The 15,094-nt window shown below is 41.8% G+C and overlaps 4 protein-coding genes across 7 annotated transcripts; 2 read left to right on the top strand and 2 right to left on the bottom strand.

Moving 5' to 3' along the window:
* Positions 1 to 3,712: 3,712 nt before the first annotated feature.
* Positions 3,713 to 5,969, bottom strand: LOC117145677 (peroxisomal membrane protein 11C). 3 transcript variants are annotated; one of them, XM_033311414.1, is made up of 4 exons: positions 5,780 to 5,969; positions 4,273 to 4,637; positions 4,153 to 4,212; positions 3,713 to 4,093 (listed from the first exon to the last, which is right to left on the bottom strand). In XM_033311414.1, exons 1-4 carry the CDS (start codon positions 5,846 to 5,848, stop codon positions 3,886 to 3,888), a joined length of 702 nt encoding a protein of 233 aa, XP_033167305.1. In that variant the 5' UTR covers positions 5,849 to 5,969; the 3' UTR covers positions 3,713 to 3,885. The 3 variants fall into 3 exon arrangements, with proteins under 3 accessions (XP_033167305.1, XP_033167303.1, XP_033167304.1); XM_033311412.1 differs by lacking the exon at positions 5,780 to 5,969 and adding an exon at positions 5,332 to 5,742; XM_033311413.1 differs by lacking the exon at positions 5,780 to 5,969 and adding an exon at positions 4,736 to 5,304.
* A 267-nt stretch (positions 5,970 to 6,236) lies between these two features.
* LOC117145674 (transcription initiation factor TFIID subunit 5) lies at positions 6,237 to 8,853 on the top strand. Its single transcript, XM_033311407.1, has 5 exons — positions 6,237 to 6,494; positions 6,555 to 7,852; positions 7,926 to 8,226; positions 8,282 to 8,628; positions 8,703 to 8,853. The coding sequence occupies exons 1-5, from the start codon at positions 6,336 to 6,338 to the stop codon at positions 8,830 to 8,832; spliced, it is 2,235 nt and encodes a 744-aa protein (XP_033167298.1). The 5' UTR covers positions 6,237 to 6,335; the 3' UTR covers positions 8,833 to 8,853.
* Positions 8,854 to 8,983: 130 nt separating this feature from the next.
* Positions 8,984 to 12,822, bottom strand: LOC117145675 (transcription elongation factor B polypeptide 3). Its single transcript, XM_033311409.1, has 8 exons — positions 12,433 to 12,822; positions 11,556 to 12,143; positions 11,124 to 11,501; positions 10,851 to 11,068; positions 10,698 to 10,792; positions 10,441 to 10,640; positions 10,089 to 10,380; positions 8,984 to 10,029 (listed from the first exon to the last, which is right to left on the bottom strand). The coding sequence occupies exons 1-8, from the start codon at positions 12,511 to 12,513 to the stop codon at positions 9,950 to 9,952; spliced, it is 1,932 nt and encodes a 643-aa protein (XP_033167300.1). The 5' UTR covers positions 12,514 to 12,822; the 3' UTR covers positions 8,984 to 9,949.
* A 95-nt stretch (positions 12,823 to 12,917) lies between these two features.
* Positions 12,918 to 14,864, top strand: LOC117145676 (uncharacterized protein CG4449). Of its 2 annotated transcripts, none has more exons than XM_033311411.1 (7): positions 12,918 to 13,242; positions 13,310 to 13,767; positions 13,830 to 13,952; positions 14,016 to 14,122; positions 14,177 to 14,355; positions 14,417 to 14,639; positions 14,698 to 14,864. In XM_033311411.1, exons 1-7 carry the CDS (start codon positions 13,185 to 13,187, stop codon positions 14,786 to 14,788), a joined length of 1,239 nt encoding a protein of 412 aa, XP_033167302.1. In that variant the 5' UTR covers positions 12,918 to 13,184; the 3' UTR covers positions 14,789 to 14,864. The 2 variants fall into 2 exon arrangements, with proteins under 2 accessions (XP_033167302.1, XP_033167301.1); XM_033311410.1 differs by having other exon boundaries at positions 12,920 to 13,242; positions 13,310 to 13,773.
* Positions 14,865 to 15,094: the final 230 nt, after the last annotated feature.

Below are 15,094 nucleotides of genomic sequence, written 5' to 3'. Positions count from 1 at the left end.
AGCATTATCTCAAACATCACACACTCACACAGGCATTACGATGAACCTACAGGGATTTTATGGTAGTCTTCGAAAGAATCAAATACGAAACCAAGTAATAATAACAATAATTGAATGGCGAGTGTTAGCACAGATGGCTAGACAGCTGCAGAGACTAGTTGAATTTGTTTAGTTATTGATATAGATTTGCGAGAATAAGCAATTTTTAATTAACCGATACGAGAACTGTGGAGGGATTGCGGGTCTAGGGTAAACATGGATGCCTCTTAGTGTAACGGTTTCTGTTGTAGCGCCTACCTAGCTTAGTTTTCTTTGGCCTGGCCAGGCCAGAAAATCCCCGGAAACTCTGGCCAGCAGCTGGTCGGTGTGTATAAGTAGCAATAAACCCCAACCCACAAGTGCTGGACAAGTGCATTGTTACTAACCATTTACCATTTACCTAGCTATACTCACATACATATTGCCTTCGATTAGGAGAGAGGAAAGAGGAGGGAGAACCCAAGCAAATCACCCACTTAAATCGCTTTAATGCCAACCACAAATCAAAAAGCTTATTGACTACTTTTAACGCAATGAATGTACTGTATATTCCACATCCTTTGCCTACCAAGCGAAACCAGCCTGGAAATAAGTATAGATCATAGATTGTAATTGATATCAGGGGTCGCGTGGCATTAAAGATCAACATAAGCTCCACACATCCCAATATGAACCACATATATTTTAAAGACAAGTTATGAATGAGGGGGATATATCTTAACCTAAGCTAGAAAAGCTGTATAGATTATACAGATAAAATGGTGCTTTAGCTGAATTATTAGTAATCGTAAGACTTACCTTGATAGGGAAAACATAAATGCTCTAACTGCAACAGTAAAAGAAGACCTTATTTCACTTCTCACTCATTGGATAGATTCACATTTTTTAGCCTTAATGTTTATTAGGTGGGTGTTGATAAAGCAGTAACATTATTTTATTGATAGAACCAGCAAAACGTTTAAAACCTATTGGAAACAAAGTGTTTTTAGCTCGCAAAAATCATGCTCACACATTTCAAATACATACATACACTTAAATACCTACACTAGCACACAAATATACACACACACGCGTACATATTCGTGAACAATTTTAAATAACTATAAAATTTACCATATTTTTATTAAGCAAACAAATGAACAAATGAAGATACGCCCAAACAGGGCGACTTTTAAATGGAACTTTTTAAGGCTATTTCGGCAAGAATTAATTGGCGACCCAATCTCGATCGTATGTTACACAGTTTTACTTTAACGTTTTTAACGCTTTTACAAGCTTAAGAGCCAAAGATAACGTGAATTTTAAATTAACACAGGCATGTGTGAGGCAAACAGTTTTAAACTTTTCCATACTGGCTTTTCGATTTATTTAAAATTACAGTTTTTTTCCTATCGAAATAAAACTAAAACTAAAGAGCAGATTAGGGAGATTGAACAAATGTATCAAAGATTAAATCCAATATGTGAAGAAACATAAGAAAATAAAGTTTAAACGAAATGTAAAGGAACCAAAATCGAACGCTTCCCACGCAAAACCGATAATATTAAATTTTAGCAAAGTAAAAACAAAAATGGAACATTAAGAAAATATGCAAAGCGAACTTAGGTAACAATATATATATATAAAATAATTAACAATCCAAATCCAAATACATATATTTCCAAAAATAAACATATTTTACTGACGCAAGTCATCTGATTATCCATACGTCTACTTTTAAGCCATTCTACACTATATACAGAGTAATTATTTTTAAACTCAGCTAAGGTGCAAATCAATGATGAGAAAGTTCTATCGATGGAATATCTTTACTTATGCCGATATCTTTAGCACGCATTAACTTACCTATTCTGTACTCAAAACTAACTCCATACTACTCGTATTCGAAACCCTATACCAGATATTTTTACTATCGTATTACTGATGTACTGTCAACTGTATTCAAAGACACAAGCGAACATGTGAGACACATTTTGGGGGAACATTAGCAAGAACATTGCAAATTGAATTTTAAACCAACAATATTTGCCCGGCAAATATGTTAAAATTAAGCGTAAAACTAGCGAGTAAGCATAAGAATGCAATAAGAACGGTTTTTAAAAAGACTATTATACAACCTATATATATATACATATATATATATACACCAATGAATATTAAATAATAATTCAGAACGGAATACTAAGCTTTTAATGCAATAATCAAATACCACATATACTATATACATACACGTACATATAAATATATATTTTAATAATTACTTGCGGGGCAACCAAATTGAGTTAAGAGCCCCGAATTCGTATACTGTTATAGCAGAGGATGAGAGGAAAGGATATTTAGAAGAATATTTAGTAACGGCCCTCGTCCTTTCGCCCAATATTAGGGGGTTGGCGGGGGTCCGACTAATTGATTTTCCCACCTTATATAGGAATATAAACAAAAATTACTGCAGTGCCATTTTAAATAGCTTCCGATAAGAATAAATATATACATAAATATATAACGCAAGACGTAAATTGGTACATAAAGACCTAATACAGGTGGCTATTTGTTTTTGGAGGCACCTACAAAAGTCCTGACTGCTTTTTTATGTGAAAACCGTACACCATATCGAGGGATTACAGCATATACAGTATACCCAACATGGAAGATCGTACAGTTTTACTGTAGAAAAGAGTTGGAACAAACATTTGGTAGCCCATCCTTTAACTTTGGCCACTGTTCATGCAATATAAATACATACAAATATAAATATATACCTATTTATGTACTAAATAATTATTATATATTGTTATGAGCAAGAGTTCAAATTGCATTATGGTTATAAAGAATACAGACAGATACACAACTATAAAAAGCAAATGGAACAAAGTTGAACATATTTTGAGTGCATGAACTCTTTTTGGGAACTTTTTGAGGCTTTTTTTTGTAAGTGAAGCGAACAAACTTCGATCGAATATCCAATGATACTAATAACAATAACAAAAGTATATAAACTCATGTAGCTAGGTATATTATCGAAAATTAATAAATCCCAAAAATATCTATATCAAAATAACAAGAATTTTAATGAACCCCGTTACATAAACAGCAAACATAAAGGCTAAAATAAAATGATAAACATTCATTCTACTTCGTACATCTAAAGAGCTTACCAATGGAAGCAGTCAAGCAGAGCAAACTAAAAATGATAATAACTAAAAAAAAGTAATTGTTAATATTTATGCGCTTGCGACGACACAATGAAAATATATTTACTAACAAATGTTATTTTTAACCAAAGCCACAGTGGTTAGATCTTGGGCTCCTGCCCGAGTAACTGAACCGGTCCCTCATGTAATCTATAAACCCAAATATTTAAACTGAAACCATGCATAACAAGTATAATATCAGACATATGAGTATTTTAAATATGCCTAGGACACATTGTATACAATGACTGCTAAACCGACAAGACAAATCGTTCGCGTGAACGACAAATAATACGAATAACTCTGGTAAATGAACCCTCTCGCCAGAGGGCTGACAATATATGTACATTAAGTTAAACATTCTGCTGGCTACGAAGGGAATTAACAAACAATACACAAACTGACATCATATACATGTATGGGAATCTAAAAACACACAATAAAAGAAGTAACAGATAATAAAGGACACACAGACCAAAAACTCCTGTTTTACAATTATTCAGCGTGTATTTTGTGCTACTTTAAAGGACTTACTCGCTAAACACACTTTCGAGTGCCGTACAAAAAACTCAACGTACAAAAACGATTACCGACTAGCTTAAAATTCTGTTCAACAAATACGAGTACACGGATTGCAAATACAACGGCGGACCGACTACTTGTTCAGTCTTCTCTTGGCAAAGATCTGGTAGATGCCCAGGCCAGCGGATAAGGTGCCAATAGCACCCACCTGCAGGGTGGACAGCTTTCCGCCCCACAAATATCCCTTCGGCAGCGTGCTGACGGCGTGGACAAAGTCGAGTGAGATGCGAACGATGGACACCATTTCCAGGCGGTGCTTGGTCAACGTTTTCACGTCCAATCTATGGATTTTGGAGGTTTCTTAGTTTTTATTGATTGTTTTCGGGTGGCGATCACTTACTCGTTTATATTATTCGTTCGGTTCAGCTTTTCCTGATTCAGTGAAAAATTCCGCATTGTTCTAAAAGATACAATTTAAATTGAAAACTCAAAACTGAAGAGTTAAATAATTCTTCTGTACCTCATGAGATTCAGGTACACCGAAAGCACCCAGAATATGGAGTTGACATTGTCCCAGTTATCCGCATTCTTGACATCCACAATCTTGTGCTCGGCCAGCCAGCACACCTTCTCGATGGGATAGTAGAGAAAATCCACGATGTTGGCCGTCACTCCCAGCACTTGCATGACGCGATCGGGCTCATTCTCGCCCAAGCCATACTCCAAAGCATATTGGATCATGGGTATGTCGTCGATGAGTCGCAGGGTGGCTCTCGCACCTGAGATCCTCGAGCTGGCGGTGGCGTATCGCTTGGCTAGATCCGGATTCCTCTTGGCATGGTAGCCAGCCACCAGTTTGGCACTGTAGCACAATGCCTTCATCACCTGAAATGGGTGTTTAATTTCATATATGTAATAATTGTTCTGAGCAATTCGTTAAGCCGGGTGTTTGCTCTATCACGAGAGTTGGCATCGCTGTTTACCTTTGCCTCTACGTGACCCCAATCGCCAGTCAGCCCTGCAATTTGTGGAATTGCTTGGTTGTCACAAACAGATAAAATACTATCAGCGATAAAAAGAATACAACGAATGCCACAATCATCTCGTTCGATGGCCGCCAGTGGAGTGCTCCTGGGCGTCCTGTCGCCGGAATGGGTTGTGGGTGGTTTCATTGTTTACCCATTAAGGTTGCTTGCTTTGTCATCAATGAATTAGTTATGCAATTCGGAGAAATACTAATGTCGCTATATGACTAATTTATGTAAATATCCTATAGTATTTACAAAAGTTCGTGACCAGCCCATTCGCTGTATACAGCCACATAATATATTAAATTATATTTACAAATTGTTATCTCAAGCATAAAAAAATTGTTTGTTCTAATACATAAATCTGAAATATACACATAACTTTGAACAATAGGTTCGATTTTTCTATTAGATACCAGAACATAGATACACTATACAAGATCCCCTCTTTCCCTGTACTGTATACACTCCTTGTATATAATCTATATAATCTCGCGGCTGTGGAAATGGGTGGATCGCGTGTCTCCTGATGGGCGGCAGTCCAAACAAACCTTTCGTTCATAACGAATTATCCGCTTTATCTGGCAGCGGCTTAAGGGTTTGCCGGCTATAGTATTGAGCATTATCTTGACTCGATCGCCGCCGAACTGCGACTGATAAGCGGAAAGCGAAACACATAATCCATTGCGAATCAGAAAGAAGTAAGGCAAGGTCCAAACTGCTGTTGGCTTCCTTGTTCGAGACCCCCAGACCAATGCCACCATCGATGCAGTAACAACATGGAAACCTGTTGGTTCAGTTTCGATTTCAAGCGAGCCCCTCGATGGACCAGTCCAAAAAGGAAATAGAAACCAGTCAAAATGCCACGATGCATTTTTTAAATTTGCGCATACAAATTGGGAAAAACACTCGTTTGCAAACGTAAACAAACAGGTGTGTTTCCAATTAATTGGAAATTTACTCGGTTGTGCGGGCGGGGTTTCCACTCTTCTTTTTTACCTTATCTCGCCCGCCATAGGAATCGATAATATCACAGAACTCGTTCACAAACTTTGTCGTGCTGCCCATAATGGCTCGTTTTTTCAAGACCAGGTACTGTTTTATATCAGGTAAAAACTCGAACTGAGATACCGCAGCGAAAACTCAAGAAATTGTCGAGCGCGGTCGGGAATCCAACAACACAAACAGCTGACTTTCTTCAGTGATGACCATAGCCAAATGAACTAGCTAATACTTCCATGTTAAAGAATAAAGCTAAAAATAAAAACCTAATTAGTTGAAATACAATATAATATAAATATAAGTTTAAAATTAATATATTTCAATATCAATGGTTTTATCAAACTGGTAGCTAAAAGAGAAGCCAAATAGCCATCACTGGCGAAAACAATTTTGAAAGAACAGCTGTTGCAGCCGCTTAAAATCGATGAATGCACATCGATAGGACAACCCATCTCCGCTCTCAGCACTATAATCGAACGCATATCGGACGCACTGCAGGACGGGATCAGGATACGGATACAAAGACAGGTTTCAGCGAGGCTAACACGCAACGATGAGCCTGCCCAGCGCCAGCAACCACGCACATGCTGCATCGCCCGTCTACAGCAACAGCAATAACAACAAGTCGAGTGCGAGCAGCAAAAAGACCTCCTCCAAAAACGATTTGCTACGCTGCGCCGTGGGACTCTTGCTGAAGCAGAAAAACTATGTGGTAAGTGAAGGATCTCCAAATATAAAATTCCTCAGAGTGTTTAAATATTAACACCCGTAGAGCAACGAACGATTTCGGCGGTCGGATTTTCTGTTGCTGCAAAACAAACAGCAGTTTGCTGTCAACAAAATGCTGGACACGGATCTGCACGGTGGCAATAGCTTCACTTTTTCAAATGTCCAGGTTATCACCAACAACCAACACACCGTGGACCAGCAGTTTGGGCGGTTTTCGCAGTTCGTGGAGGCCCAGGCCGAACCGCTGCGTCTGGAGATGAAGCGGTTTTATGGACCCATGCTGTGCCACTTCTATCTGGATCTGCTCAAGGCTCGCGAACCGCGTGGCGCTGTGGAGTTGTTGCGTAAATATGCTCACTTGGTGGCCCCCGTGGATATGTACGATGCTCCACCACCCACCAAGATCAACGGCTGCTCCACTACGGCCAATGAGTCCACTTTTAACATACGCTTCGCCAAGGAAGCCCAGGACACTGGGGACACGGAACTGGACTACTTTATGCGCCTGGTGCAGACCCTGAGTGGCTACACACGGCTGGAGGCAGCAGAGTCGGATGACACAGTGGCCCATTTTCGATCTTCGAAGTACGAACTACATACTACAGCCCTAGTTGTTTATAGGATATGCGCTTATCTCCAACGACGGGGCCACGTTTTAATTATGAACCTACTCTACACCTGGCTGCATGTCCATATAGTGGAGAATGAGCAGCGCGCCTTTAGTGAAGATCACCTGCTTGGCTTGACGGATGACCTGGAAGGTGAGGATGCAGAGGACGATGTTGTTCCCAAACCACCAGTAACCCTTAATACCCGCGGAGACATAAGACCAAGCAAGTCACTCACTGAAAAGTCGAACCGAAAACGACCCGCCGAGGAGCCAAACATTAAGCTAGAAACAGAAATCAAACAGGAGGTAGATCCGGATGAATCTGCAGAGCTTAGCAAAATACAACTGAATATAGACGCCAGCTTGGACACCCTTAAATCGGCCACTGAACAGATACTCAAGTCTCAGGTGGAGTTGCCGCGATTTCTCAGAATCAGCGAACGTTCTCGGGGCCTCACCTCCGCCCATCTGGATCCCAGTGAGTGCCACATGTTAGCCGGGTTCGACAATTCTGCCGTACAGCTGTGGCAGTTAAACCAGAGCAACTACCGCGGCAAGAGCTTCTACAGACGCTATCCGCAAGTGCGGTGTCCCTGGGAGCTGAACAATTGCGCGAATCAAGAGGAGGAGGAGGCGGATGAGGACAGCAGCGATGAGGATGTCAAATGCTCTGAGGAGGAGAGACGGGAACGCAACAGGGCCCGACATTGCAAGTATGCTGATAACTCCTAGTAAGTTCATCTTCCAGGTTTAGAATTGGTTTTCTTTTTCAATTTTTAATCAACTAAAGTTATTTTTAATTAGCAACGAATACGGCGGATTTCAGCTGCGAGGTCACACAAAAGGAGTCACCGATGTGCGCTTCTCCGCCCACTACCCACTCATGTATAGTGTGTCCAAAGACGCAACCATGCGGTGCTGGCGTGCACACAACCTGCACTGCGCCGCCATATACAGAAGTCACAACTACCCAATTTGGTGCTTGGACGAAAGTCCAGCGGGTCAATACGTGGTAACGGGCTCCAAGGATTTGAGTGCGCGCCTCTGGTCGCTAGAGAAGGAACATGCGCTCATAATTTATGCCGGCCATACACAGGATGTTGAGGTTTGTTTAACCAAAAATGTTTTAGAACTTTTAGTTATTTAGATTTTTTTGACAGTGCGTTGCGTTCCATCCGAATGGCAACTACATAGCCACAGGATCGGCAGATCACTCCGTTCGCCTATGGTGTGCCACCAGCGGAAAACTGATGCGTGTCTTTGCCGACTGCCGTCAGGCGGTGACCCAGCTGGCCTTTAGCCCAGATGGAAAGATGTTGGCTGCCGCCGGAGAGGAAACGAAGGTGCGGATATTCGACTTGGCTGCCGGAGCACAGCTGGCTGAGCTCAAGGATCACTCGGCGAGCATTAGTTCTCTTTCCTGGAGCACGCACAATAGGCACCTGGCCACAGCATGCAACGATGGTACACTGCGATTGTGGGACATCAAGAAACTATCGCCCATGAGGTTAGTTATATTTGTGGAATGGAAACGGAGTAATTTGTTAATATTATTGATGATTTATTTTGGTTGCTCCACAGCGACAACAGTAGTGCTGGAAGCTCATCATCGGCTACAACGAATCGTGTGCTTACTCTCAATAGTTCCTGCCAGCGCTTGGTCGATGTTTTTTACGGGACCAGCAAGACGCTCTACTGCATCGGCACTTGAAGAAAACGGTTGAAGGTCCAGCCCGAATTTTGACTTTCTAGTGACGACTTATGTTTGAAAATAATTTATTTGTAATAAGTTGTATAATATTATTGTTACTATCGTGTGAAACAATTCTTTATATAAATAATTCTTTCGATTCAACAATCCGTGGTGTTGTTAAACAAGATTGATCTTTGAAAGCTGTTAGCTTTCTTGTGAAATAAAACGAGTTGGTTACAGTGTAATGCCTTTACCTGCATCGGCTACAGCTAAAAAATTTCTTTCAAAACGAAGTGGCATGGCATAAGTAATGAGTGACCAATTTCCATAAAAGTTAAAAAATGTGTAAATATTAAAAATAAGACGAGCATTACAGTCCAGAGTAATCGATTTTCAATTATGTATTATACCAGTTGAAGTGATTTTTTTTAAATATAATAACATTTTACCCAAAACCTAAAAATGTGCATAACTAAATAAATCTAAAGGTATCAATAAAATATAGAATTTTTTGATTGAATTTAATTTAGCGATGCATCGAGAGACATTTTACTGTTCTTCAATAATTTAGGTAGTTTCATATAGGTTTAGGATTGTGTAAATACATTTATATACAGTTATTTAGCTTGGAACCTCTATGATTTTGGACATACGCACAGCCCTTTTGAACAAAAAACATTGAACTTATTTTTAAAATAGTGTTGGAGTGATCAGCCTTCTGATCGTAAGTTACATGCAATGAATCAATTGAACCACTATAATCAAATATCTTAACTTATGTAAATGAGCTTATCTACGACCCAGCGGGATGCAACAAACGCTTTATCTTTATCCGGTTGGCTTAAATATTATGACTTATACAGCGTAATGAAAGAGGGCAGAACATGAATAAATAATAAATAGCATGCATATCGTACGCATGTCGACAGCAGCAGTCTGATTCCACAGCGCACTGGGAAGCAGAAGGTCTAGTATCACATGGTCACTTTATGCAGACCTGAAAGTCCATGCCAATAAATTTGGGAGGTAATCCCACCGTGAATGCCTAACAGATCGAGGTTGCTGCTACTGCTGCTGCTTAAGTTGTTGCTGAAGAAGTTGAGTATAAGATTGTAGCTATAATGCGTAAAAGCATCTATCGTTTAAGACGTCCGCGCATAAACTGCAAGGTCTTTGCCATTAAAGGTGCCTTCTTGGATCGCGCTGGTCCAGCCCCTTTTCAATAAAAATGATAGGTAAATATCATTCTCAACCACTATCATTACAATACTTACCCACTTGGGCCGTGTCCCTGGCAGCGGCCAACACACGTAGTCGGGCATCGCCCACCTTGGCTGCATTTGGCGTTACGCTGGACAAGGCGGCCACTCGGGCGGCTGGAGTGGCAATGAGCTTGCCCTTGGTGCCATATTGCTCTTGCTTGCGCTGCACACTGCGCGGCGGCTTCACCATTGAGTCCACAAAGGCCAATTGCGTTTTGCGTACAGGCGCCTCGCTTATCTTTTGCGATGCCTTAATGCTCTCGGCCAGAATGCTAAGTTTGCGATCCTTTTCCTCTTGGCAGCGCTAGAACGAAATTTTTGTGTCAGCTTAGTTTGTGCATTAGCTTAAGGTCTACGTCCCTACCAAAAACATTTCGCGCCACGTTTCCATCTCTTCACGCCGTTGACTGCGACAGTGACGTTGGACATGTTGTTGCCATAGGACATCACTGTCATCCATCAAATAAGGATTGTACTCCTCAAAGTTAAGCAGCTGCTGGGGGGTAGCGCGCTCCAAAACGGGACGTAGGACCTCAAACGGAACGCCACCCGTGTACTCCAGTGCTGAAAAATAGTTAAGATGGTTATTTACATTCGATATGACCATTAGTAAGGTCTTACCATCAATGTTCTTTTGCAGCACGCGGATGCAGAGATCAAAAAGGGAAGGGACCTGCAGGATCTGACCAGTTCTCACACCCGAATAGATCTTGGTACTACAAAGTATAGAAAGTTGTTATACTTTGTGCATAGCATTATAATATCCTAGCTCACCGCATAGTTTTGGAGGAGATGCCCTGCGCTAGAGCTTCTGACTCATTAAAGTATCGTGATGCTTGCGCCTTTTGTGTGCCACCCTGGTTAAAGACAACGTCCATAACTGTCTGATTTAATGGCAAGGGCTTGTAGTTATTGGATATGGTGGGAAGTTCTAGTGCAATGTTTGGATCCAAGGGCTCCAGCTTAGCTGTGGATGCCAACAGTTCGGGTTTCTAAAGGATAATCATATGTTACCACAACTTATAAAAATGAATATCTAATAATTACTTTGGAGGTCGGTCGACTGCTGGTCGAGAGGGCCTCTTTGGATGACCCAGGCGTCGTAGGTGCTGAAAGAGCTGACGAGGAAGGGGCTGCAGTTGGCTTGGCGACAAACTTGCTCTTGCTGTTGCTGCTGCTCTTCTTGCTACTTATGGGTATGTTTAGCAGACCAAGAACATCGTCAAAATTTGCGCCCATGCTGGAGTCAAAACCATCAGCGGAATCTTCCTCAGATTTCGACTTAACTTTTGGTATTTTTGTCTTTTGGGACACCTCCTCGTGGCGTGGGGGACTATGGGAGCGCTTTGATGACTTGGAGGACGATGATTTGTGTTTGCTTGACTTGTCTTTGACTTCCTTTGATTCGCTGAGCGAAGTCTTGTCCTGAAAAATAACGCATAAAAACATCAACCAGTTTTGACCAAGAGGAAAGCTTACCTTTTCGTGCTTGCTTTTGGTGTGTTCGCTCTTGTGGCTCTCGGATTTGCTGCTCTTGTGACTGCTACTGGATTTGCTGGAATCCTTTGGCTTGTGCTCGCCATTTGACTTCCTTTCTCTGTGCTCCTTAGTTTCCTTCTGGCCCTCCCGATCTTTATCCCTATCCTTGGACTTGTCGTGACGAGTGCTCTTGTGCTTCTTATCCGAGTCAGACCTACTCTTGGAGTGAGATCGGCTGCTGCTGCTACGCTCATGCTTGGAGCTCTTGGCATGCTTTGACTTGTGCTTGCTGGTGTTCAAGTCCTCGCCGCTGGATGAGTTGCCGCCCTTGTTTTCCTGGTCGGGATCCTCGTCGCTGGACTTGGTCTTGACTGAGTCCTCTTCGTTGTGTCTGGCTGTGGGCGTAGATGCGATCGAAGGGTCCTCCTTTGCCACCATAGCCTTCCACTTGGTTACCAGCGTCTTGGCCGCCACGCCAACTTCCCCGCTGATCTTGCGCAGGGCATTCACCGTCTTGCCAATTCCAGTTTCCTGCAGGTGCTCGAATTTGATCGGCAGGTTGAACAGCTTGGTGATGCAGTGCAGCAGCTGCTAGGCGGGAGTTCAGGTAGCGAAAGAGGTGATTAAGAAAGATTAGCAAAAGACCGTGTGAGTGAAAGGTCAGCAGAAAAGAAGAGCGACTTGAAGTCGAGAAAAGTGACCTTGGCGGACGTGAATATGTATGCGAATTTCACAAGGTTAAGCGAGGGAAATTCAGCCAGGTCAGGTACATAGGGGTGATTACATGGTTAGGAAAATGAGGGACTTGAATGAAAAGTAGAGTAAGCAGCGGATCAAAAGGGATGCGATGGCGGTGCGAGGTGAGGGAATAGCTCACCCGTTGTTCGTCCTCGCCGTGCTTCTCAATGCTGCGCTGGTAGTGGCGTACCACGTCCAGCAGATTGCTAGTGGAGGCCATCGCGTCGTCCCAAAGTATTCCACGCGAAATGAAATGAAAAAAATGGCACGCAGGCAGACTTTGTCGTCTCTTCCCGTTTTCTTTTTCACTTTCAGTTTACTGATTTTTTAGGGAATCCAGGTAAACACACGCACGCAAGGGCACACACACGCACAGGCACAAGTGCACACACACACGCGGAGAAGCCTCTGGTCGTGGGGCTTTAAGTTCTTTTCAACAGCATTACGGGCCTTTATAATAATACATTCGATTTTTGCTTTTGCCAGGCTAGCAGCGTTGGAAACTAAATGAGATTTGCTTTGACGGCGTGGCGTTTGTCAACACTGGCCAAACAGCTGTCGGCCAGAGTTGCTCTACGTCACAGTAGGCTTTTACCAAAGACACTAGAATAACATTAATAATAATTCAACCGTGATAGTACAAATAATTATCATGTCCAAATCATTTATACAAACTTTAAATAAAATCAAAAAACTTGTTAATTACGTTTGACCACCAGCAAATACTTTGATCGTGGTCTCGTGTCGTGTGGCTACGCTGGCCACAATAGTTATCGGATATCGATTTTACTTGCGACCGCTGTTTCTTCAAGGCGTCTGTTTGGTCTTGTGTTTGTGATTATTGTTTGGCGCCGTTATTTGTTTATTACTGACTATTATTGATTGCCCACGATGTCCGACGACGACTGCGATATATTCAGTGCTGCTCGCAAGCGGATACCCGAAATAGGTTTGCTTTAAACTGAAGAAGTCCAAGACTTTCCTCATACCTTTCCTTCTGCCGTTTCCTTTGTCAGCTTTGCCCAAAGAATCTTACAATCTTGGCAATGATTCCTTCTCCAAGGAGGTGGATTACGATTTCATTGAAGACCTCCCCAAGAAATCAACTAAAACTGGCAAACGAAAGAACCATGCAGCGACGCGGGAAAATCCACCGAAAAGTCAGGAGGATGCTTCGCCCCCAAAACAGGCTGGGGAGCAAGAAAAGGATGCGAGGAAAGAGCGCTCCCTATCACCGGTATCCCTGTTGATACTGGAGATGGACGCCAAAGAATATGACGTTGGTCCCGTGGCCAGACGCACACGGTCATCGTTAAATAAGACAGGAATTGCGCCACCATCACCACCACCTGTTTCAGCCACTGTGGAGGTGCCCACACAGGTGAAACCTAAGAAGCGCGGCAAAAAGAAGAGAACACCGCTGACAACCACAACCAACAACTCTGTTTCGGTGGAGGCCTCATTGCCAAGCATTGTGGGTGTAAGTTTAATATTTCGAATAGAGAATAGTATTTTCTAATCTCTTCATATTCTTAGCACTTATATCAGAACAAGGACCACACTAGCAGACGGCAGACAGTGGCCGAAGTTGCAGCGCGTTCCAAAGTGGTGGACAGTATTGATCTGGTATCTGCGGTGGCTCCCCGAGTGGAGGGCTTTGTAAGTCCCTAGAAAATAGTTGTACTATTCAATAAGGCTAATATTATACTTATTTCTTCATAGTTTAATCTAGACTCTGAAGACGAGGGTGAAGAAGAGGCTCCTCCTGTCGTAGAGGAAGAAAATATTTTTGATAACGATAATCCCACAATAGAAGTAGCTTTGTCGTGGTAAGTTATAATATATTTGTCTTTTTTCGTGATTAATATAAAATTTGTATGCAGGCTTGGCGAGATCCAGATTTATAAATTGCGGCAGCACCAAAAGTTTAAGCATCTGTTCAAGGAGTTAGCATCACGCAATGGGTTAGATGAGAATGATATAACGGTGGATATGTACTATAACTTCGTTGGACCGGAGGATACGCCGCACAGCATTGGTCTCAAATCATTTCATACGCTCAGTAGGTGTTCACTATTTAGAAATATATATTTTTATTTGTAAATTACACACCTATTCAACAGCTGGCCATCTAACAAAGAGCCAGAATAATAACCACGTGTCTGCCAAGAATGACTACAATCCAGAAGCTCTTTGCCGGAAACCTAAGAAGTTTCAAGTTAAAGTCCAGGCGGATAAATGGAAGTATCCTTTGGTGATACCCATGAAGAAAACTGATAATTTTAAAATCCTATTTATTAAGTGTGCTGAAGAGTTGAACTGTGATCCCCGGTCCATTAAATTGTTGTAAGTACTATAAGCTGGGAAAAGTAGAGACAATCCACTGAATTTGAGTTTCTTTCAGTTTTGACGGTGACTTGCTGGATCCGAATGATACGCCCAATAACCAGGATATGGAGGGCAACGAAGTTATAGATCTTAAAATAAAGGCTTAAATTTTGAGCAAACCTATCTATTAAGCCAAAAATATTTGAAAAAAATTATATTAATGTTTTGTTTACGATTAGTTAATTGCTGTGCAAGATTTATTTTATTATCGAATTGTTTCTATGTATGATTGAATGTTTCAAATTTTCTTTGTTTTATTTGGGATGATTTTTGGAATATACTATTTGTTTTGCTACATTGCAGTCACAAAATTCCATTGCATTGCATTCAAAAACAACACAAGCGTATTCGCACTTCGACTAGAATTTAGCAATTTGTCGCCAAGTGGAGCAGCGGGCAACTTCCAAAAACCC

The sequence above is a fragment of the Drosophila mauritiana genome, chromosome 3R (assembly GCF_004382145.1).
Source record: "Drosophila mauritiana strain mau12 chromosome 3R, ASM438214v1, whole genome shotgun sequence".
NCBI classification, from domain to species: Eukaryota; Metazoa; Arthropoda; class Insecta; order Diptera; family Drosophilidae; genus Drosophila; species Drosophila mauritiana.
Note: the sequence above shows the minus strand (reverse complement) of the source record. Positions and strands in the feature narration are given on the sequence as shown.